The sequence below is a fragment of the Trichomonas vaginalis genome, chromosome V, assembly GCF_026262505.1.
Source record: "Trichomonas vaginalis G3 chromosome V, whole genome shotgun sequence".
Taxonomy (NCBI): domain Eukaryota; phylum Parabasalia; order Trichomonadida; family Trichomonadidae; genus Trichomonas; species Trichomonas vaginalis.
In genome coordinates this window covers 5,505,375-5,529,111 of record NC_067207.1, presented here as the reverse complement: position 1 = coordinate 5,529,111, position 23,737 = coordinate 5,505,375, and the positions used below count along the sequence as shown (strand labels likewise).

Below are 23,737 nucleotides of genomic sequence, written 5' to 3'. Positions count from 1 at the left end.
TTTTTTGCATGTTTAAATAATAGCCCACTGCGTTTTGGAATTTTTTTGTGGACAATCTTTTCCAAAAAAAAAATTTAATAAAATTATTTAACAATAACGTTTAAAACAAAAATACATTACATAGCAAATATAAATATTTCTTATATATCATCTTCTGAGCTTACTTCGAATGACATACTTTCACTTTCTATCTTAGTTGTGATGTTGACCGGGTCTTTAACAACATCTTCGGATAGACTTGAAAGGAAATCATCACTATCATCAATTTTCTGCACATCAACTTTCTTTTCTTCTTTCTTTTCGGGTTCTGATGCGAAATCTGAAAGAATTCCGGAACTTTCTTCTTTCTTCTTTGCATCAGCATTATTTTGCTTGTTTTCTACTTTATTTTCTGCCTGCTTTTTACTGGTATCATCAGTTAGATCAGAAAGGAATTCGCTGGAAATATCTGATTTTTGAGTTTGATTTTGAATTAATTTCGAATCTTGGTTTTGTGGCTTCTCGAGTACTATGACTTCATTGCTGTTTATAGCTTTGTTATCTTTTTGTTTGGAAAGATCTTGTGGAGCTGTATCTGTGCCTTCGAATATAAGAGATTCAGAGTCACTCTCTACTACTTCTTCTTGTTTGGTAACTTTCTTTGTTGTTTCATCACTATCTTCAAGGCTTAAGAAAGAGGAACTGCTTTCAATTGCAATGACTTCGACTGACTTCTTAGTGACGTCTTGCGTCTTTTCTTCTTCCTCTTCTTTCTTTCTCTTTTCTTCTTCCTCTTTTTGTTTTTCTTCCTCTTCCTTCTTTCTCTTTTCCTCTTCTTCTTTTTGTTTTTCTTCCTCTTCCTTCTTTCTCTTTTCCTCTTCTTCTTTTTGTTTTTCTTCCTCTTCCTTCTTTCTCTTTTCCTCTTCTTCCTCTTCCTTCTTTCTCTTTTCTTCTTCTTCTTTTTGTTTTTCTTCCTCTTCCTTCTTTCTCTTTTCTTCTTCCTCTTCCTTCTTTCTCTTTTCTTCTTCTTCAGCCTTCTTTCTCTTTTCTTCTTCTTCAGCCTTCTTTTGTTTTTCTTCCTCTTCCTTCTTTCTCTTTTCTTCTTCTTCCTTTTTTCTCTTTTCTTCTTCCTCTTTTTGTTTTTCTTCCTCTTCCTTCTTTCTATTTTCTTCTTCTTCAGCCTTCTTTTGTTTTTCTTCTTCTGCTTTCTTCTTTTCTTCTTCTTCTTTCTTTCTCAGTTCCTCTTCTTTTTGTTTTCTTTCTTCTTCCTCTTTCTTTCTCTTTTCTTCTTCGGCGGCCTTAAGTCTCTCTTCCTCTTCTTTCTTTCGTTTTTCTTCTTCTAATTTCTGCCTTTCTTCTTCCTCCTTCTTCCTCTTTTCCGCTTCTTCATTTTGTTTCTTTTCTTCCTCCTCTTTCTTTCTCTTTTCTTCCTCTTCTTGTTTCTTCTTCTCTTCTTCTGCCTTTCTTTCGGCTTCTTTCTTCTCTTCCTCCTCTTTTTGAATTCTTTCTTCATTCTTTTGTTTCTCTTCATTTGCATCGAATTTGATTTCTCTCTCTTTGACTTCATTGAATTCTTTTTCGTACCAATTCAATCCGTCATTATTTTGTTGTGGAACTGTGGCTTGAGCTCTAATTAGTGCTGGAACGGCAACCATTCCAGGAACGCAAGTAATGGTTGACTGGTCACGACTTGGAGGAGCATCTTGCGATGGATCAAGAGCTTCACCTAAAAGATTTGCAAGGATATCATCTGGATTTATTGATAAGAGACTTTCTTCAACATTCTTTGGTTCCTCTTTCTTTTCTTCGACTTTCTTTGGTTCTTCCTTCTTTTCTTCAACTTTCTTGTGTTCTCTCTTCTTTTCTTCAGGCTTGTCTTCCTTGAAAGGACCTTCTTTTGTCAATAAGTTCTTGATGCCAAGTGTAAGTAGTTGATCTTTTGGTTTTTCTTCTGTCTTCTTTGGTTCTTCTTTAGATTCGTGATTTTCTTTCTTAGGTTCATCTTCTTTCTTTTCATCTTTTTCATGTTTCTTTTCTTTATGAGTCTCTGGTTTCTTTGACTCTTCATGTTTCTTTGGCTTTTCTTCCTTCTTTTCTGTTTCTTCGGATTTCTTTGTTTCTTCGGATTTTTTTTCATCTTTCTTTTCTGCTTCCTCGAGTTTCTTTTCGGAATCTTTAAGAAGACTCTTTATTCCGAGTGTAGTTACTTTGTTTGATTCACTAGCTGGTTTCTTTGGTTCCTCTACTTTATCTTCATGTTCTTGTTTCTTTGGTTCTTCGCTCTTCTTAGGTTTATCCTCTTTCTTTGGCTCTTCTTCCTTCTTTTCGGCTTCCTCAAGTTTCTTTTCAGAGTCATTGAGAAGATTTTTAATTCCGAGTGAAGTTCCATTGTTTGGCTTTTCTTCCTTCTTCGATTCTTTATCCTTCTTAGGTTTTTCTTCTTTCTTCGGCTCTTCTGATTTGGTTTCTTCCTTCTTCTCCACTTCTTCGAGTTTCTTTTCTGAATCATTGAGACGATTCTTAATTCCAAGTGATGTTTTCTTCTTTGTTTCTTCATTATCTTGCTGTTCTGGTTTATTTGGTTCTTGGCTCTTCTTAGATTTATGTTCTTTCTTTGGCTTCTCTTCCTTCTTTTGAGGTTCTTCTTGCTTCTTCGGTTCTTCAACTTTCTTCGATTCATCTGGCTTCGTTTCAGCCTCTTCGAGTTTCTTTTCTGAATCCTTAAGAAGACTCTTAATTCCAAGTGAAGTTCCTTTCTTTGGTTCTTCTTGCTTAGGTTTGTCTTCCTTCTTTTGGGATTCCTCTTGTTTCTTTGGCTCCTCAACTTTCTTTGGCTCATCTGGTTTCTTTTCAGCTTCTTCAAGTTTCTTTTCCGAATCTTTGAGAAGATTTTTGATTCCTAAAGCGTCTTTCTTTGGCTCTTCAGTCTTCTTGGATTTATCTTCTTCTGGCTTCTTTGGTTCCTCAACTTTCTTTGGCTCGTCTTGTTTGTTTGACTCAACATGTTTCTTTTCGGCTTCTTCAATTTTCTTTTCGGAGTCTTTGAGAAGATTTTTGATTCCTAGTGAAGGATCTTTCTTTGGCTCTTCTTTCTTAGGTTGTTCTTGTTTCTTTGGTTCCTCAACTTTCTTTGGTTCTTCAGTTTTCTTTTCCTCTCTCTTTTCTGCATTTTCGAGTTTCTTTTCTGAATCTTTGAGAAGATTTTTAATTCCCAATGAAGTTCCTTTGCTTTGTTTTTCTTCTTTCTTAGGTTGTTCTGGTTTCTTTGGTTGTTCTTGTTTCTTTGGTTCTTCAACTTTCTTTGGTTGTTCTTGTTTCTTTGTTGTATCGTCTTTCTTTGGTTGTTCTTGTTTCTTTGGTTCTTCAACTTTCTTTGTTGTATTGTCTTTCTTTGGTTGTTCTGTCTTCTTTTGTGTTTCTTTGAATGGAGTATTTTTACTAATTGCATTTCTTGGACTTCGCGGGCTTCGTGGACTTCTTGGAGAGCTAATTGGTGATTTAGTTGCCTCTTTGTTTGGTTCCTTTACCTTCTTATCATTTTCTGTTGTCTTCTTCACTGGTTTCTTTTCGCTATCTGATTTAGCAGGAGGTTTCTTTTGACTTCCTTTCTTGTTGTCATCAGATGATTCGAAACTCATGCTTCCTTCTTTATGAGAAACATTTGTTCTATTGATTGGAGGTGGATTTTCTTCTTCTTTGTTTCTTGGTGAAGCAGCACTTTCTGATTCACTCTTTGGAAGTTTCAATTTCGCATGCAAATCTTCATCAGTATCATTATTTGATGCATGTAACTTAAGTGCTGATGGTCTTCTGCTTGAATTTTGTTCTGAAGCAACATTTCCAATAGATAAAGAGTCTCTCAAAGATAGATTTCCTGTTGACTCTTGTTCATCATGTCTTCTTGGAGAATGTTTCTTCATTTCGATTCCCTTTGGAATGTTGTCTAATTGTAATTTCGGAACAACGTCATTCTTTAGTTCTTGTGTTTCTAAGTCTGATGGCTCGATGACTTTTCTCTTTTCTTCTTCTTTTGTTTTATATTCTTCAGTTGATTCGAAAGATAAATCATCACTTGATTGTTTCTTTTCTTCTTTCTTCTTCTCATCAGTTTTCTCTTTATCATCATCACTTGATTGTTTCTTTTCTTCTTTCTTCTTCTCATCAGTTTTCTCTTTATCATCATCACTTGAAGAAGCAAATGACAAAGAAGATGAAGATGATGAACTTTCTTTCTTATCTTCTTTATCACTTGAACTGCTACTACTTGTTTCAATGATGATTCCTTCACTTGAACTTTCATCTTTCTTCATTTCTTCATCCTTTTTCTCTTCTTCTTTCTTTTCTTCAACTTTTGGTTCTTCGATTTTGACTTCAACTTTCTTTTCTTCAACTTTTTCTTCTTGTTTTGGTTCTGGTGGTTTAATTTCTTCTTTTTTAGGTTCTTCGATTTTGACTTCTTCTTTCTTTTCTTCATGTTTATTGTTTAGATCATCATCCTTTTTGTTGTCTTCGTTTTTGGATTTCTTCTTTTCATCATCAGATGAAGTTGACAAAGAGAATGAAGAGGAAGATGATTTCTTCTTTTCTTCAACTTTTTCTTCTTTGATTTCTTCTTTCTTTTCTTCATGTTTATTGTTTAGATCGTCATCCTTTTTGTTGCCTTCGCTTTTGGATTTCTTCTTCTTTTCGTCATCAGATGAAGTTGACAAAGAGAATGAAGAGGAAGATGATGAAGATTTCTTCTTTTCTTCGACTTTTTCTTCTTTGATTTCTTCAACCTTTTCTCCGAAGAATGAATCTGATGATGAACTACTAGAAGAAGTCTTCTTCTTCTGAACTTCCGATTTTTTTGTTTCTTCTTTTTCATCATCTGATTTCTTTGTAACTTTTTCTTCTGTAATTGTGGATTCGAAATCTGAAGATATTTTCTCCTCAACTAAAGGTTTCTTTTCTTCTGTAATAGTTGATCCGAAATCTGATGAAGATGAAGATGACAATGACGATGATGATTTCTTCTTTTCTTCTTCTTTCTTCTTATCATCATCTTTCTTCTTTTCTTTTTCTTCTTTGATTGGATTTTGTGGTTGGATCTTCTTCTCTTTTTCTTCTGGCTTGTTTGTTTCTTGTGTAACAACATCCGAATCATCGGAAGTGAAATCTGATGAAGATGATTTCTTTGGCTCTGGCTTTTTGACTGGAGCTGAAGCTCCAAGTAGAAGTTTCTTGCTTTCTGGATTCTTCTTTGGCTTCTCTTCTTTCTTTTCTTCAACATCATCTTCGAAATCTGAATCATCTTCACTAGAAGAAGACGAAGATGATGAAATTTGTTCAAGTTTCTTTCTTCTTGCCGTCGATGTTGCAATTAATTGTTGTGTCTTCTCTTCATCTTCGTAAGTTCCGAAAAATTCCATTCCACTGATGCATAAAATATTGATTCCGTCTGCTGTCTTATTTGTCTGTTTAACTCTAATGTATTTTGCTCTAACATTTGTTCTTACTACAAATTGATGAATCTCAAATGGCTTATTGAAATAAGTACTTTGTCTTTTTTCATCAATAGTATCCCATTTCTTACCATCCATTGATCCTAAGAGTTTCCAGCCAGTTGGGAACCACATTTTGCCGCATTTCATGGAATAAGATGTCAATACGAAAATATGTTTAGGAAAATGATATTGTAGCCATTGTCCTCGTCCTGCCATTGAAAACCATTGATGTTTATGTCTTGGTGATATTACTGATGTCAAGTGATTTCCATTTGATGAAACAAAAAATGGCAATGCTTTATCTTCTTCATCAAATAATTGAACTTTAGATACTGATAGCTTTGATTCTTTCTTTGTTTCTAACTTAATTCTATAAAATAAAAAGTCTGAGTCGTTTTCAATTTCAATATCTTGAGATTCTCCACTTTTTATACGTTTCTTAAGTCCTTTTACAAGAGGAACCCAATCTGATTGATCTTTAGAGCCTGAAATTATTATATGTCTCGAAACATCTGATGTTCCAGCAGTAATTGAAATTTTATGAACTTCTGAAGGAGAATTCAGCCAAAAATTAATTTCTGGGCTTGTCTTAATAACTGTTAGCAAACCTCCACTTTCTGATCCTAAATTTGATGGATCATTTGATGATGCTGAAATTTCAACAATTCCACTTCGAATAGGATTTCCTAATCCTGTACTTATTTTGGCAATAAGCCCGTATTTAGGTGGTTTGATTTTTAACGTCTTTGTCGAAGAAAATGTAGTTGATTCTTCTTTTTTATGAGATTTTTGTTTTTCTAAAGTACGACGCCTTTCTCTTTCTGTTTTTATTGCATTGAATTGTTTATATTGCTTTTGTGTATAGAAATATTTGAAGTCTTCTTGTGATAATTTTTCCCAAGTTAAAAATGGTACAAATCTTTCTGGTTGGCCCGAATAATTTTTAAGATGCTCTACAACAAACTTATTAAGATGCTTCTGATCGACCTTAGTATCCTTGCAACACTCTAAAAATGAAAATAGAAGCTTTTGATTGAGTGAATGACAACTTTCTAGTTGTAGCATTCTATCAAACTCTTCAGTTGTAAAGTCTTTTGAATCTGGTAAGCGATTTGAAGCAATAAAATTATCAACAATTCCGTATAATTTGATTTCTGCTTCCGGTTTCCCGTTGATGTAGTTTTCAACAACTTGTCCAATTCTATTTGCCTTCCATTCATGAGCTAATCTTAGAAGGACATATGCGTTAGGTGTCGTTAATTCAACTTCATTGCCATGGGCCATCTCAATGAAGATAGAAAATATCTCTTCTTTGTATGAATCGTGAATTTCTATATTTGTATCCTTATAATATGGATATAAATCTTCGAAATATTTTGAATACTGACATAATAACATTGGATTAATAAAATATGGATGTTTGTTATGAAGTATTATGAATTTTCTCTCTGGTTTCACTGAGATTGTCTGTGCATGTGGATCAGAAAGCGACATCCTGTCACTTTTTTATTAATTTTATAGCGAGTGAGACTTTTTTCTTTTACGGGTGTGTCAAAAGGCCTTTTTTCCGAAAAAAGTGCCAAAAAGTGCAAAAAAGTGGCATTTTCCTAAAGATTTGATTGAATATAGTGGAATAATCAATCAAACTACAAATATTGTTATAGGATATGAATCATCAAATATAGGTACATGATTTCATAGTTGAAAATCATGTTTTTTAAAAAAACACGTCATATTTATTGCAATCTCCAAAAATCTAATCGAATTATACCGATTTATCATTCGGATTATATTAATTCAATTGACGATAAGTAAATCTTCTATTACAAAATCAAAATTCGTATAGTTTTGTATCATCAAAAAAATATGACAAAAATTATATACAGCAAATTCATTACATAAGATAAATACGAAGACAACAAGTAGAGAAAAGCGTATTCACCGAACTGTTTTAGTATGTTTTGGTTTACATTACCTAAATATTTTAGTTTGAAGTTTTTATTAAGATTTATCCATTTTTGTTCTGGGTAATCATATATCTGCTGTTTACATAGATTGCTATCTATAAATTAGAATAAAAAAATTCTTTTTACAAAATATAAATTTTCCATTTTTCATATTTACACTTATTATGATTATGTTTAAAAAAAAAAAAAAAAAAAAAAAAAAAGGTAGTGGGGCTTCCAGGCACTTCGTGCCTTCTAGCCCTGAGGATGTTTTGTCAAGACTTCTTCATCGTAAATGTTTTGTCAAGACTTCTTCGTAAAATCAGACAAAAATAATGTTTATGTTAGAATGTTAGATCTAACACGTTTTCTAACATGTTTTCTAACATCGTAGAAAACTCATGATTTCATCGTAAATGTTTTGTCAAGACTTCTTCGTAAATGTTTTGTCAAGACTTCTTCGTAAATGTTTTGTCAAGACTTCTTCATCGTAAATGTTTTGTCAAGACTTCTTCGTAAAATCAGACAAAAATAATGTTTATGTTAGAATGTTAGATCTAACACGTTTTCTAACATGTTTTCTAACATCGTAGAAAACTCATGATTTCATCGTAAATGTTTTGTCAAGACTTCTTCGTAAATGTTTTGTCAAGACTTCTTCGTAAATGTTTTGTCAAGACTTCTTCATCGTAAATGTTTTGTCAAGACTTCTTCGTAAAATCAGACAAAAATAATGTTTATGTTAGAATGTTAGATCTAACACGTTTTCTAACATGTTTTCTAACATCGTAGAAAACTCATGAGTTTTGTATGTTTTAGACCATGTTAGAAAACATGTTAGAAAACATGTTAGATCTAACATTCTAACATAAACATTATTTTTATTGAATTCCGTATGAAATTTCATGAGTTTTGTGTGTTTTAGACCATGTTAGAAAACATGTTAGAAAACATGTTAGATCTAACATTCTAACATAAACATTATTTTTGGGTCATTTACACTCATTACGATGAAGAAGTCTTAACAAAGTCTTTACGAAGAAATCTCAACAAAGTCTTTATGAAGAAGTCTTGACAAAACATTTACGAAGAAATCTCAACAAAGTCTTTACGAAGAAGTCACAACAAAACATCTGTCAAAAACCGCTTTTTAACTTCACTTAAAATGCCACGTAAGCTACGTAAGAATATACGTAAGAGGAAGAGAGCATTGAAACATCCAATAGTAAAACTGACACCACAACAACAGTTGCAACAACAAATGCTGAATGACCCCACTATGTTGCAACAAATGTCAAGCAATCCTATGCTTTTAAACCGAGTTGTTGGTGCACAGAGTGGAGGTTTAAGAGCGGCACTTTTAGCGAAAATGGCAGGCTATGGTGGAGCTGCAGACGGAACAGCCTATAACCCTCAAAGTCAAATGAATTTGAGTTCACTCAAAAATCAAATAACAGATGTCAAAAAGTCAAACATAGACATACAGAAGCAAATAAGTGAAAACGAAAAGAAACTAGAATATGACAGACACACAAAGAAACTCAATGAGTTAAACGTAGAGAAAAAGAAGAAAGAAGAAAACTGAAAGAACTAAGTACAGAGGAATATGCGAAAAAAGTGTCAGAAAAAGCAGCAGAAGTAGCAAAAATGGAACAAGATGTCATAAATTTGAAAAACCATACTACTCAATATAAAATACTGAAAGATGAAGAGATAAAACAAAAAGCCCTGAAGACATATATGGATAGCGATGAGTATAAAAAAGAAGTTGAAGCAAATGTAAAGGCAGAAAAACTTTTACAGTTGCAAAACCAAACCGTACAGTATGAAAACTTAGCACAAGAAAGTAAAAATAACGACGCAGCCATGCAAAAGGCAATGAAAAGCGCAGAATATATAAAAGCTAACAATGACTGGTTAGATGCCCAAGCCAACGCTAAAGCAGCCCAACTCATAGGGTCAATAAGGACAAAAATACAAGCGGATGAAGATAGTTCAAATGAAGCTTTAACAAATGCTGACTTTAAGAACGCCTTCGAAGCTCTTCATAGTAAAGTGAAACTAGTGAACGACTTCTCATCTGGAAAGAAACTGAAGTCTGAAGGTTTCGACAAAGAGTTAAAAGAAGTAGCACAAAATATGACGAAAATAACAGATGCAGCAACGAGACAGGCAGTTCAAAGTGCCTATGACGCCGTTAGAGCAACTGTTGTGAAAAGTCAAGAAAAAGAGTTACAACAGACCAAAACAGACCTAGTAAATGCTTTCTTAAGAACGAAAAGTCAGGTAGGACATTACGCTGCAGATGGAACATATGTGCCAGCTGGTGGAACTTATATACCACCAAACCCTCCAAGAGAAGCACCTGCACCAGGACTACCTAAAACATTTACATCGTCACATGGACATAGACACAGGCATGCACCACAACCAGCACAACAACCAACACAACAACCAGCACAGCAACCAGCACAGCAACGACATAAAAGAAGTAGAGAACAAGGAAACCAAGAATTCTTAAAAATGCTTAAAGAAGAGTGTGGTTTCCCAGATACTGTTGACTTTAGTGACAGATATAAAGAAGCTATTGGAAAGTTCAAGGATGGAAATACTGACCCGAACCTATTTAGCTTTATGGCTCAGCACCAAAACGGATATAATCTCAAACCTGGAAAATACAAGCTCGCTAAGGGATATGATTTAATAGCATATCATCCAAATGACATGAACGAATTTACTCCGAGATATTTGATGTCAGAGCTAAATGACAATTCAACTTTCGTCATGAAACGCGTAAAAAATAGAGACGGAACGAAAGAACAAAAGCTTATGAATGCGGATGACGTAGATAGGGAAATTGTTGAAAACGGTCTCGGAATATATGAAATGCCAGCAGATGAGGTACAAGAAACTCCACAGGAAGAAGTTCAGATACAACCAGACATGGAAGAAATAGTTCAGCAACAACAGCTAGAAGAGCCTGAAGGAAACGAACAAGTCCCTCCTTTGGAAACTAACTTCACAGAACCAGATGAAGATTTGGAACAGCCGAAAAATCTTGACCCTCAACAAGAGTATGCGGAGAATATGGAATATTTCCAAGAGTCTAAAAAAAATTCGGCTGACATAGTAGAAGAATATCGAAAAATGTTTGCCGACATACAAAAGACTCCAACACCAGATGAAAATATTCTGCATAGAATGGAAGTACTGAAAGAAAATGTACACAAATACAACAACCCTTTTTACTTACGAGCATTTAACGTTCAATCTTCGGATGAACTCGGTGAAAATAAAAGGTTAAATTTCAAGAAAACATATAGAAATGAAACATTGTTTAAAGTTCATTCAGAACCTAACCAAGATGGAAACAAACCTACTTTTGTTTCTGCAGACGATGGAACTACAATGAGATGGGGTCATAAAGCTAATCCGGATAGGTGGTTCATAAACTTACAACCTCAATTCCAAGAAGTTGTAGACGCAATGGAAGCGAATGGTGAACGAGATATAGCTGGTATTTTCAGCGCGGCTTTAATGCCATTGAAAGATATGAAACATGCAGATATTTTGGACCAGTATGAAATGAACATGGCTGATGGAAATATAACACCTGACGTTCTAGAACATTTATCTCAAAGAACTACACAGAACCATAGAGATGGTATATTTGGTGAAGAGTTTAGAAAGAAAGTTAGGGAGAGCGAAGGAAGAGAACCTATTGTACATGACCTTGCAAACGAAAGTTTACAAAATGTCATAAAAACTTACTTTGCAGACAATGAACTGAGAAGGGATGAATATTTAAGAAAACTCAAATGACAGTACCAGATGAAATGTTAGTATTGAAAAACATGTTCCTTGACAAAATAAAACCAACTACAGAAATAAACGACGCAAGACTGAAAGATTGGGTAGAAGCTTTCCCATTCACAAAAGATATAGTTGGTAACATGGAAAGAAAACCAGAATGGCTACAAAAACATATATTTGGAAACGAGCATATTCCATATGGACAGGCACTGTTTGAAGAGCTTGAACCGGAAACTCAGGAAAGAGTCATGCAAACAATACGCAAAGACTCAAATACAGACTATGACAAACTCTTTCTAGGATATAGGTTACCTGAGATGGGCGACCAGAGCCAAAAGGCAAAAAGGACATGGGAAATTTACAAACATACTAGGTGAACATGAGGCAAAGATGCAAACAACTTGAAGCAGAGGGCAATGAAGGAAAAAGAAGAGTTAAAAACTCAGTCAGGAAGAAAGTAAAGCTTGGTCGGAGTGGGTTCTATTATGACATATAAATCCAACTATCTATATTTTTACTCATATGAAATGTACGCCGCTCAGAATATAACGCCAACAGTTTTGGATGCTATGAATGGAAATGTTTCCGAATGGTATAACGAATGCGACAATGCCATTAGAAGGTCAGAAATAGTTCCTGGAACTTACGAATATACAACTGCTGTTTCTTATGGAAACGTAGGTGAGTTTGGAGAAGGTTCTTCAACAACAGTAGATATTGCTTGCGACAGGTTTCATATAATTTCTATTGACAACTCATTCTTATACGTGGAACAAGACATTGAAATAAACCTTCTGCCAAGTTGTCTGACAAGAAAGGTTGCAATGGAATTTTCTATGTCGGATACCAATATGCTCCAGAAGTTTTCATGGGATATAAGATATATTCTAACTCTGACTTAGTTCAAACAGTAACATGGGCAAACTATGAATGGTTCGCTTTGAGAACTCAGTACAACCACAAGCTAGAGAACAAACAGACCAGTATGCAACTATTGAGAAAATAAGAAGACTTGACCCTAACGTTCCAGGAGTTTATGTTAACCTTTCTGGACAAACTGCAGCAGCAGTAACCAAAGTAAAATTGAAACTTAGAGTTCCTTTGTCATCTTTCCTCATCTTCAGGTTTTAAGATACTTGCCAAACTGGGCAGGAAAAATTTCTATCGAACTTACTCCAAGCAAAAATAACTTAGTCATTGCACCAACACAAGACCCATTCACTCTTACAGACGTAAAGGGAACAAATAAAACGTCATTCGCCGAATTTTGCAAAGACAAAGTTGACTTAGACTTTGGTTTCTCAACCTCAACACTGAAGTAAACTATTATTTCAATGCTGCTGGAGATGCTTGGGACCCAGTTAAGTTCACATGCGAAAAATTTGAATGCAAGAGAATAGAAAGCAGACTTGCAGTCTATATGTTGGACCCAGATATTTCAAATGCTTTAGCTGCCAAATATATTGCAGTTCCACTTATGTTCCCTATACACCAAATATCTGTCAAAGACTTTGCAGGTGAAGTTGGAAACCAAAGTGCTGACCCAGGTGCAAGAACGGATATTGCTTTAACAACTGCAATGAAACATGCAGATACTATGTTTGTACTGTTCAGACGAACTATAATGACTATTCTTGCTTCTACAACCCTGGTATTAAATACCATATAAACATAGATGGCAAATATTATCCAAGAGAAGAATATTCTACAGTTGAGGATATGAGGTCATACAACTTGACATTAGATGCTATGAACTTTAACAACAACTTCACAACAACCATTAACCCTGAAATGCAAAGTTCTATTATGCCATATGTGAAAGTATGGACCCATACAGGAGCTCAAAAAACTCAATATACAAATGGAGACCGTTCAAACTTTTGGCTTGGCATTCCATTTGCTGACTCAGAAGACTTTATGGGTGGTATTTCAACTGTTGGTACAGTTCAAATACAATATACTGGTGACAGAGACGGTCCAGATGAATTGAAAGCAAAGAAAGTTTACAAAACCAATAGCACTTTTCACAGAAGATGCTCTTTTGAAGATTCGTTCGATGAAACCTGCTGGGGCTCCTCAGATTGGCATAACGACAGCTTCCATCGAGCAGATTTTGGCAGCAGGTCAGTAAGTTGTTCTTGAACTGACTTCTCTCCGTCAAATATTGACAGTACGCAGTTTTGACATAATATTGTATTATAAACTTACCTTTAGAAATATCTGTAAGTTTTGTTGTTATATTTTGTCAACGTCAAGAACTTTCACCATTTCAGTTATACCAACTTTCTTTGCTTTATGAAAATATTTTGGTTCAGCAAGACTGCTATTCTATAACATTTTACCATTGTTTGTATAAAAACTATTCTGTCAATGTATTTGTATTGTTTGTGTGTGTAAACTTTGTTCTGCTTCAATTCGAAGAGATACTCGAATACGTCCATCTTTTTATTCTAAGTTAAAATGTCATTTCCGAAAAATAGAAGCGTAAGTGTTTCAAAAGTTTAATGGCGCGTGGCAGATGTGAAGTTAAATTCACCAACTCAAACAAACAGTCAAGTGTTGTTGTCAATGTCAAAGAAAGAGATGTTGAAGTGGGGAAACCATACGAAGCCAAGATGGTATAACAATTGTTCCTGTAAAAGAACAACCAACATATCCTGAAGTTAGCAGAGACTTAAGTTCTGTTGCAGATATTCGAAACGACTACAAACAACTGAAAGACAAACTTCAAACTCAGGAGAAGATTTGTCAAGCTTTAAGTATAATGTTAAAACTTGGTCGAACACAACCCTGTAAAAGTGAACTCATATGTCATTGCACCTCATGAAGTTTTGAAAGAACTATTTGAAACTTTTGACAGAGGCAGACGATATAAACATCAAAGAAATAGAACCCGACGTTAGTTGCTGTGGTGTTTCATATAATGTCATTGACAAGATATACGTTATGAAAGGAGGTGAAACGTTGAACTTAAAATATAGTTTCCCAGACGTCATAAAAATATTTGACGACCACAACATTTCATTAAAATTTACTTGCTAAGTAAATGGCAGAAGACATAGTGGTTTATACTATTACGACTAAAAACCCTGAGTCATATAATTCTATAACAACAAACTTACAAAGTCCTCAAGGACGATATTGTAAACTGACCTTAAACACGATGACGACTAAAGCCTGTTTTGCTCTTTTGACACCAGAAGACTTTATTGTTGTGAATGGTAAAAAATACTCCTTTGAAGATACTTATTCAGATATACCACCAACAGGTTTTGTTGACTTATTTAATACTTTAAGGACGGATGTAACATGTGCTGCAACTAGAGCAGGTTTCATTATGTTTGGATGTCCCGACTGAGTTTACTATAAACAATATGAGCTATAATACAAAACTTATTTCTGGTTTTTTACTACCAACAGTTTCCTATAACAGGAAAAGGTGTCATACAAGGAATGTCTATTCCATTGACATTAAGCACACCAATCTTATATATTGTTTCAAACTTAGGTTCAAAGTGTTATTCGAATGTCGACAGAAACTATTATGACCAAAAGATACTTATGCGTATAAACAATACTTTCTCTGCTGGTTTGCCTATTGTTCATTCGAATGCAGAATTTTCAACCTTAGTGAACTCAAAACATTGGCAAGTATAACGTTGACATTAGTTGACGCAAACTTTGTTCCTGTAAAACTTTTATGTCCTATGTATTTGTCAATGACGGCAGAAAGTTTCGAATTGGAAGATGCAACTGGTGAAAGTATTGTATTACAAGAACAACTTCAACAACAAATAGCTCAAGAACAACAAATGCAACAAGTCAAGAATAAAAAAAATATTTTTTTTTTATTTTTATAAAAATGTACAGAATAGATGTTTCAGATTTTTATGACTTCCAAGCCTTCAGAAATATGTGTCCATTTAGAGACTATAACAAAGCAGTCGAGAATTTGAAACGTTTAGTCATTTATGTCGACTCTGCCCCAGAATGTTATGTCATGAAAGAATGGGATGTTGTCTTTAACAAACCAAGAGCGACAATAGTTTCAGAACAAGAATGTAGACAGAAACTTAAGAAAATAAAAGTCGTACAAGTTGGAATGAAGATGTTAGATGCTTGGGATATCTTATTGTCAAAATTAGAAGATTTTTCAGTTCGAGGTATAAAGTTCTATACACCTTCTCCAAACTTCTATTTATCTTCACTGGATATAAATACGAACAAGTAGAATGGAAAGAAAATATTATAGAAGCTTGGTTAGACCATGTCAAAGAAATTATATGCAATGGAAACGAAAAGGTTTATGAGTATATCTTATGTTGGTTTGCAAACATCTTACAACATCCAAGTGCTAAAAATGAAACTGCTCTCATTATAATTGGAAAACAAGGAACAGGTAAGAACACATTCTTTACAGATATTTGTGCAAACTGTTAGAAGGTTATTCGAATCCGAATATGACAAACTTAGAAAACATCTGCGGTAAATTTAACTCTTCAATAGAGAATATGAAACTTATAGTATGTAACGAACTTCAAAGTATAGATACAACAAAAGTTTTAAACTCAGATGCTTTGAAGAGTCTTATAACAGACAAAGTTGGAGTTGTTGAAAGAAAATATAAAGACCAAAGAGTTTGTGAAAATGTTGCAAATTTCATCATGGTTTCAAACAACGCCGTTCCGATGAAGTTAGAAAGTTCTGACAGAAGATATGTAGTTGTCAGAACGTCAGATTCTCATATGCAAGATACAGAATATTTTGACGACTTAGCAGAAACTTTGACACCTAACTTTTACAACCACTTGTTCTCATATTTCATGACATTAGATATTTCAAAGTTCAATCCAAGACAAATTCCACATACCGAAGAAAGACAAACATTGTTAGAAGCAAACAAGAGTGTATATGAACTGTTTATAGATGAGACTAACTTTGAGTGTTTAGATGAAAGGTCATTGTACGATTCATATAAACAATATTGTCAAGAGTATGGTTATATGGCAGCTTCTAAACGAACATTCTTGGCAAATGTCAAAAATCTTTTAGATGTTCAGAACGGCGTATATACAAAGAAAAATTTTTCTGAGTAAATTTTAAAAAAAATATTTTTTTTATCCGATAGAAAAAGATGGCAAAATTCATCTCAGTAAACAAGTACATGACAGAAGTCAAAGATAAGTTAGCTCCATTCGCATATTTGAATGTTTACTTCTACAATTTTGAAAAGTCTACATTTGACAAAATTTGGAACATTGCACCAGTTAAGTTTGCTGTTGTTAGAAAAAGTGGTGCAACTTTTGAAGACTTAGACATAGAAGGTTGTTAGCAGTCAAAGAAAAATTTTGACAGAAAGTTCTCAAAACTCGAAGAAGGCAAAGCATACAAACTTGTTATACCTTATGAACCAAAGAAAGCAGACGACTATGAATATTATGAGTCTAAGATAGTTGAAGTTCAAGGTAAATTGGGTAAAAAGATTTTAGAGTCTAAGCCAGTGTTTGCTCCTAAAGAGGAAGAGAACATTGACATTGACCCAGAAATGTTCTAAAAATAAAATTTTATTTTTACATGTCAAATTTCTTTTTCTCTGGAACTGGTTCAGGTTCTTTCTTCTCTTCTACTTTCTTTTCTTTCTTTTCTTTCTTTTCTCTCTTCTTCTTCTTTTCTGGTGGAGTTATGTCAAATTTCTCAGAACCATATTTATGTAAAAGTTCTTTGTCCTTTAATAGCTCTTCTATTCTGTTTTCTATTTCATCTTCAAGAACAGCGCATGTGCCTTCTTTGCATTCTAAGAACTTTTGTTGGACTTCATCTCTCCAATCGGCGTCATCTCTGTCAACAAGTCTGTCATTGACAAACTTAAAGACTTCTCTGCTTAATGTTTTATGGTTCTTGTCATATTCCCAGAAACAGAACTTTAGAACAAATTCACCTTTCTTGTTTACACTATGTAAGATTTTATGGTCGACAGATGTTTTAGAGTCGAAAAGCTTGTCTCGAATATAGATAGCGAAATCGCTAGACATTTTCAAAAAGATAAAAATTTTAATTTTTCTAAAAATATGTTAGAAAAAAAAGTTTGCTGACATTGACAAGAAATTTGAGAATGTTTTAAACAAGAACAAGAGGAAGTTGGAAAATGCTCAGATAAAACCCATACATGACAAGTTCTTATTTGCTCAGAATGGTATAACAGGTCTAATCGCACCACCTGGGTCGGGTAAGACTTTCACTTATCTTAAAATGGCTGCACAACAACAAGAACTAGATGAGAAGAACCCATTCTATGAGTTAGTTGTTATTTGTAGTACTTCTGGTCAATTTGACCAGACCGTCAATTCGTTCAAAGATATTATAAAGAAGTCTAAGTTAGTATGTATAAAAGATACTGAGTTGTTAGATTGGATAAAGAAGTACCAAAGAAGAGTTTTGAAGTACAATGCTATAAATGAGTATATAAATTCTAAGTTTAAAGACCCAAATGAGGAAATGCAGAGAATATTAGAGAAGAAACACTTCAGAAACAAACAGAAAGAGATAGAATACATTTCGAAGAAATTGCAATCTTACGATTGGAAAACGTACCCTCATAGATGTCTTCTTATCTTAGATGACTTTGCTTCTCATCCTTTGTTAAAGAACAGAGAACAAGATATGTGTCGAATTCTTAAGAAGCTCAGACACTTTAACATCTCAGTTGTCATTTGTGTACAGACAGCAAAGAGTTTAAGTAAGGATGTTAAAAGAATACTTACTGACATTATACTTTTCCCCGGATTGTCCGAAGACGATTTCATGGAACTTATGAAAGAGTCCATGGCAGGTAAGTTTGACAGACATGAACTATGGGAGAAGTACAAAGTCATACAAGACCCTCATACTTCTTTCAGAATTCATATCTACGCAAACAAAGTTCAAATTGTAAAAAGTCAAGCGTAAAAATGTAAGTGTTTGAGTCTTAGTCTGTTGTGGTGCTGGGGCTGTCGGTTCTTCTGGCTTTGGAATGGACTCGGTTGGTGGTACGTCGGACATTCGTTTGTGTCCTGTCGGAAGGAAGGACTTTTCCTGTCGGATGGAAGGACTTTTCCTGTTGGAAGGACTTTTCCTGTCGGAAGGAAGGACTTTTCCTGTCGGAAAGAAAAATTTTTCCTGTCGGAAAGAAAAATTTTTCCTGAAGTTCGACCAAAAAGTTCTCAATTTTCGAAAATTTGAATGGTTTACGGACGGACAACTGGAAAAATTTTTCCTGTTGGAAGGAAAATTTTTTCCTGTCGGAAGGAAGAACTTGGAATGCCAGAAGGAAATTTTTTTCCTGTCGGAAGGAAGGACTCGGAATGCCAGAAGGATTTGACAAGGCAATTTACCTTATACAGCTACCTGAGCCATCTGAAGTCAAGCTTGAAAAATAAATGGTTCATTTACTCTTCTTCTTTGAAGTTGTCAAAATACTCTGTTATCTTTTCCTTCAGTAGCGGCAAATCTTCTTTGAAGGTAAGTATTGTACAACCTTTAATATCATAGTGTGTTTGAGGTAACGTATCTTGAACTATCTGTTTAACATCTTCATTTGGTGTCATTGAAATCGGTAAGTTTTCGCGATAGAACCAATTTCTGTCAGATTTGTAAATCTTAGCAAGGTCGTAAAAGCTTTTGTTGTTTCTTCTGACTAAATGCAACATAACCATATCTCTGTCTTCTTCATTTTCCATCTCTTCAGTGTAAATCATATACTTATAGTTCTTTTCCTTACCTTTTGGTACCGAACGTGGTATTCTTTTCTGTATGTTTTTGTCTTTTGCTTCAAGCTTGTTCTCTAGCTCTTCACGTTCTTGTCTATGAAGTTCATCTAACATCATGAAAATATAACAAGCGTAACGAGGTGAAGCCCACATTGCAACAGCATTTACAAGAAGTCTATGTACATACCAACCTCTCAAACCATTTGGCAAATTTTGACGATTTTCGTACGGAATCTCGACCCGCGGTTTTCTACCGGTCGCAAACATATGAGGAAATTCTTCTAAAAGTTCTTTTGTCTGTTGGTTTTCAAACCAATGACGTGCTTGCTTTGTAGAACGAAGAGCATTCAAAATACTTTGCATTTGGTACATGTCATCTTTGACCGAACGAATGAGACGGAGTTGTTTGTTATACTGTATGTACTCGTATTCTTCATTTATGGCTTCATGGACTATAACTGTTGTTGTGTTCTCTGTTGTTGACATATCTGTCCTTACATACAAAATAAAAAAAATATTTTATAAAAAACTAACTTTATTTTTTCTGACTTTCACAAAAGACCAAAAATAAACGCTTTACATGTATTTTTCAGCAACTTCGTCAAATAATTTTATAGCTTTAGCTATCTCATCTACTTCAAACGTTTCTTTACCTTTTATGGGAGCACCATACATTTTCTCAAACTTTTCAAGTAGTTCTGTTTCAGCAGCTCTCATATCGTTAACGAACACAACCTTAACTCTATTGACTATACTGTCATATCTTTTAGTTATATTATATGTTCTTCCTATCTTATATCTCTTTGTATTGAAGTCCTTCGGTTTCTGAACGATGTAAAGTAAGCCTTCACTGCAACGTTCTGAGTCGAACGAACCATATGTTATGAAGTTATATCCAACAACTGGGTCTAACCATAACAAAACTATTGGTATAAGACTTTTGTCTATAAGATATGCTGTAGTTCCATAGAATCTTACCGATATCATAAGCTCAGGATTTCTTGTCAAAATTTTCTGAGTTGAAGCATTTCTAACCCAGTCGTTTGTTTTCTTTCCAGATGGAGATATAATGTCTGACAAAGAATATTTGTTGTATTTCTTTGAGTATCTTACGTTTAAATCACCTATTCTAACCAATTTAGTGTTATTGTCTATCTTTTTAACTGTTTCAAACTCAGTGTTTGTCATTTCCTGTTCTTACATACAAAATAAAAAAAATATTTTATAAAAAACTAACTTTATTTTTTCTATCTTAAGGAAATTCATGAAATTTCATAGAGTTTTTTGGCGACCCAGAAAAAAAAAACGGTCTCGCTGTTCTTCACTGTTTTTCATAGAGTTTTGGCGAGTAAGATTTTCTATCTTGTATAAAAGATATGATTTCAGGGATTTTTTTGACGAAGTGCAAAAGTTCTCTTCGTAAAAAAATAACAGTTATATAATGAAATTTCATACGGAATTCAGTAAAAATAATGTTTATGTTAGAATGTTAGATCTAACATGTTTTCTAACACGTTTTCTAACATGGTCTAAAACACACAAAACTCATGAAATTTCATACGGAATTCAGTAAAAATAATGTTTATGTTAGAATGTTAGATCTAACATGTTTTCTAACACGTTTTCTAACATGGTCTAAAACACACAAAACTCATGAAATTTCATACGGAATTCAGTAAAAATAATGTTTATGTTAGAATGTTAGATCTAACATGTTTTCTAACACGTTTTCTAACATGGTCTAAAACACACAAAACTCATGAAATTTCATACGGAATTCAGTAAAAATAATGTTTATGTTAGAATGTTAGATCTAACATGTTTTCTAACATGTTTTCTAACATAACTATTTACAAGCGTTTTACATGGTATATGTTGCGATGGTTCATGACTCTAAACAATTTCGTAGCTTCTATTTCTTCTGTCAGTACATCGAATGTTTTAACTATGCCGAAGGTTTCTTTATATTTCTTCTTGACGTCAGATAGAAGGAAATCGTCAGCTGTTGGATAGTTTTTGTTCAGAAATGTCAACATGTCCATTTTATCTTCTGCTGGTTTCTCTGCTTCTTTCTTTAAATCTGCATAGTCGTTTCGCATACGTTCTATCTCTTTGACGGAGTAGTTATATTTCCTCATTGCTGCTTTACATTTAGAACATTGTGGGTTCATTTTAGCATTGTACATTGAAATTTGACCTGCAAGTACAACTAAGGCGTCAATGGTTTTCTTTAACTCAAAAGTTGCTGGTTTTATTTGTTCGTTCCATACTTTACCTCTTCTATCTTTATCTCTTATCTGCCATACACATTTTGCAACCAACGAAACAAAGTTGTCGTAGGTCTTAAATTCTTCAGATTTATATATGTCAGAAACATTTTTATATACCATATCGCAGTCTTTGTCCATGACTTTGTGGTTGCAATGAAATCCAAGAAACTCATAGTTTACCTTTCGTATGAACTTCTTTATTTCTACCGAGTCAGTTGCTTTGACTTCTATTTCATCGAATTCAGGAATAGTAAGCTTTTGTTGTTGTATTTCAGGAAGTTTAGGTAGATGGTCAATAATATCCTGCATTTCATAAAGATACTGTTCATTTGTTTCATCTTTCGCACTACAGTCTAAATCTCCTTGGAGAAGTTCTTGCTTTATCTTCTGGATTGTTGTTTCGAAAGTATATGAAGAAGGAATGAAGCTTTTCATCTCTACTAACATTGAAGTTGGGTTCATGACTAACGAGTTTGGTGCTGTTGTTGCTAACATGTTCTTACAATAAAAATAAAAAATATTTTTTTAAAAAAACTAACTTTATTTTTTATGTTTTTTATGAAAGTGTCAAAACTCATGAATTTCGAGAGTTTTCTACGATGTTAGAAAACGTGTTAGAAAACATGTTAGATCTAACATTCTAACATAAAATATATTTTTATTGAATTCAGCAACAAAATTCAAGAGTTTTAGACCATGTTAGAAAACGTGTTAGAAAACATGTTAGATCTAACCATCTACCCTAAAATATATTTTTGTCGAAAAAAAAATGGTTCAGTTACTCACAATATTTTTGTACAAAACGACCCCAAACTTTTAACTTCTTTTCTGCAGCTTCTAATGTTATCTTAGCGAGTTCATATTCTCTAAATTCTCTCTTTAAATCTTCTTGTTCCCATTGGTCTAGTTCGTATGGAGAATCTCTATAACCAGAACATATCTCACGTTCATGTTCTATTTGTTTTTCATGCATTTTTCTAACTTCTTCTTCAAACAAAGGTTTTGCATTCTCTACTGTATCTTCAAGTTCTTCTTCATCTAACTTCTCATGAACTTTCTTGTCTATGGAGTCCATAATTTTTCCAACTGCTATACAATATTTTGGAGAAGCCCACATTGCAATATAGTTTACGAGTCTTGGGTCTACATACATTCCTCTAACCTGTTTGATTTCATCCGGAATTCCTGCATGAATTTTGTATAAAAAGCAACCCGCCGTTTTCCGCGGGTTGGTATATTCTTCACAAAATGCCTTAAAATACTCTTCCCAGGACTTATTTTCCAACAACCTTCTAAAGTCTTTCCTAAACTGCTGACACATCTTTGTTGCATTTATATAACCATCCTTGTCTCTACGTAAGACTTCAATACCGTTGTAAGTGCCTTTTGTGAATGTTTCGCCATTAGATTTGTTCGTGAACGTTTTTGCTTCGACTGACATTTCTGTTCTTACAATAAAAATAAATAAAATAAAACTAACTTTATTTTTTTATTTCGGAAATTTCATGATTTTCAAGAGTTTTAGACCATGTTAGAAAACGTGTTAGAAAAGGTGTTAGATCTAACATTCTAACATAAACATTATTTTTGGTGTAAAATTCATGAAAATTCAAGAGTTTTAGACCATGTTAGAAAAGTGGTTAGAAAACGTGTTAGATCTAACATGCTAACATAAACATTATTTTTCAATACTTTTTCAGCACTTTTCCGTAGTTATATATGAAAGACAATTCGAGATAAAAGTCATAGTACAATGGTATTATATGCTGCACACCATTTGTTGTGAACCAAACTTGAAAGTCAGAGAAACTGTTACTAGGTGGTTCGTAGAATTTAGAAGCAAAGTCATAAAAGTCCTTACCGATACAAAGAAAACTGTTGTTGCTTGAACTGAAACTTGCATGACACATAACATTTTGAGGGTCAAACACGTTTCTATAAACTGTCAAATCTGTTGGTGGGCGTATAAATTTAAACGGACCGTCAGGTGGTAATGGTTCGTTCTGGTTTAGTAACCGAAGAAATTGTGCCCAAGAACGTTTGTCTACTTCCCAAAATAAAAACTGTGTATCTCTTGGAGGGTTATTTTCAATCCTTTGAAATGAAACTGTGGAGTTCATCTTGTCATATTCTAGTTTCAGATAGTATGTTCCATTTAGTAAAGAGTCGTATTTTTCTTGAAATTCCCAATAATATTTGTTCATTTGAGTTTGAAAGTCATTTAGAGTCTTCTCAAGGTTTTCGTCTGAACGAATTGTAAAGATTCTCATTTCGTCAAATTTGTCTATTAGACCATCAGAAGCTTTATACTGCCCATGAAAATATACTGCGAACATAAAAGCGTTAGTTCTTTTTGAAAACAAAACTCTTCTAAATCCTATTGCCTTTGCATCTGAAGGACTTTGAAGCCAACGAATTGGAAAGTCAAACCTGTAAGTACGGGATGAAATTTCTTCATCTGATATAGTCCTACCGGCGTTTGTAAAGATATAGTCTAA

General features: G+C 33.8%; 8 protein-coding genes and 5 pseudogenes across 13 annotated transcripts, besides 2 other annotated features; 6 read left to right on the top strand and 7 right to left on the bottom strand.

The window, feature by feature from the left end:
• Positions 1–126: 126 nt before the first annotated feature.
• TVAGG3_0283510 (MIS18-binding protein 1 family) lies at positions 127–6,957 on the bottom strand (the record flags this gene model as incomplete). The annotated part of the gene is made up of 1 exon (XM_001323695.1): positions 141–6,863. The coding sequence occupies one exon, from the start codon at positions 6,861–6,863 to the stop codon at positions 141–143; it is 6,723 nt and encodes a 2,240-aa protein (XP_001323730.1).
• A 651-nt stretch (positions 6,958–7,608) lies between these two features.
• Positions 7,609–7,687: a terminal%2Cinverted (terminal inverted repeat of Maverick-3 transposon ID:TVAGG3_0283330).
• Positions 7,609–23,737: part of a mobile genetic element that runs on past the window's edge.
• TVAGG3_0283500 lies at positions 8,925–11,720 on the top strand (annotated as a pseudogene). The gene has a single exon. A coding segment is annotated over exon 1 (2,796 nt).
• TVAGG3_0283490 lies at positions 11,752–13,355 on the top strand (annotated as a pseudogene). The gene has a single exon. A coding segment is annotated over exon 1 (1,604 nt).
• TVAGG3_0283480 lies at positions 14,271–15,056 on the top strand (annotated as a pseudogene). The gene has a single exon. A coding segment is annotated over exon 1 (786 nt).
• On the top strand, positions 15,087–16,320 carry TVAGG3_0283470 (annotated as a pseudogene). Its single transcript has one exon. A coding segment is annotated over exon 1 (1,234 nt).
• On the top strand, positions 16,359–16,778 carry TVAGG3_0283460 (annotated as a pseudogene). The gene has a single exon. A coding segment is annotated over exon 1 (420 nt).
• On the bottom strand, positions 16,795–16,890 carry TVAGG3_0283450 (uncharacterized protein; the record flags this gene model as incomplete). Its single annotated transcript, XM_051228923.1, has 1 exon — positions 16,795–16,890. A coding segment is annotated over one exon (96 nt), but the record flags the coding sequence as incomplete, so codon positions are not given.
• Positions 17,594–18,169, top strand: TVAGG3_0283440 (protein of unknown function, DUF4106 family; the record flags this gene model as incomplete). The annotated part of the gene is made up of 1 exon (XM_051228922.1): positions 17,594–18,169. A coding segment is annotated over one exon (576 nt), but the record flags the coding sequence as incomplete, so codon positions are not given.
• Positions 18,649–19,455, bottom strand: TVAGG3_0283430 (KilA, N-terminal/APSES-type HTH, DNA-binding family; the record flags this gene model as incomplete). The annotated part of the gene is made up of 1 exon (XM_051228921.1): positions 18,649–19,455. The coding sequence occupies one exon, from the start codon at positions 19,453–19,455 to the stop codon at positions 18,649–18,651; it is 807 nt and encodes a 268-aa protein (XP_051098651.1).
• Positions 19,546–19,956, bottom strand: TVAGG3_0283420 (organellar and viral DNA polymerase type B; the record flags this gene model as incomplete). The annotated part of the gene is made up of 1 exon (XM_051228920.1): positions 19,546–19,956. One exon carries the CDS (start codon positions 19,954–19,956, stop codon positions 19,546–19,548), a length of 411 nt encoding a protein of 136 aa, XP_051098650.1.
• On the bottom strand, positions 21,349–21,734 carry TVAGG3_0283410 (organellar and viral DNA polymerase type B; the record flags this gene model as incomplete). The annotated part of the gene is made up of 1 exon (XM_051228919.1): positions 21,349–21,734. A coding segment is annotated over one exon (386 nt), but the record flags the coding sequence as incomplete, so codon positions are not given.
• On the bottom strand, positions 22,018–22,680 carry TVAGG3_0283400 (uncharacterized protein; the record flags this gene model as incomplete). Its single annotated transcript, XM_051228918.1, has 1 exon — positions 22,018–22,680. One exon carries the CDS (start codon positions 22,678–22,680, stop codon positions 22,018–22,020), a length of 663 nt encoding a protein of 220 aa, XP_051098648.1.
• Positions 22,925–23,575, bottom strand: TVAGG3_0283390 (uncharacterized protein; the record flags this gene model as incomplete). The annotated part of the gene is made up of 1 exon (XM_051228917.1): positions 22,925–23,575. The coding sequence occupies one exon, from the start codon at positions 23,573–23,575 to the stop codon at positions 22,925–22,927; it is 651 nt and encodes a 216-aa protein (XP_051098647.1).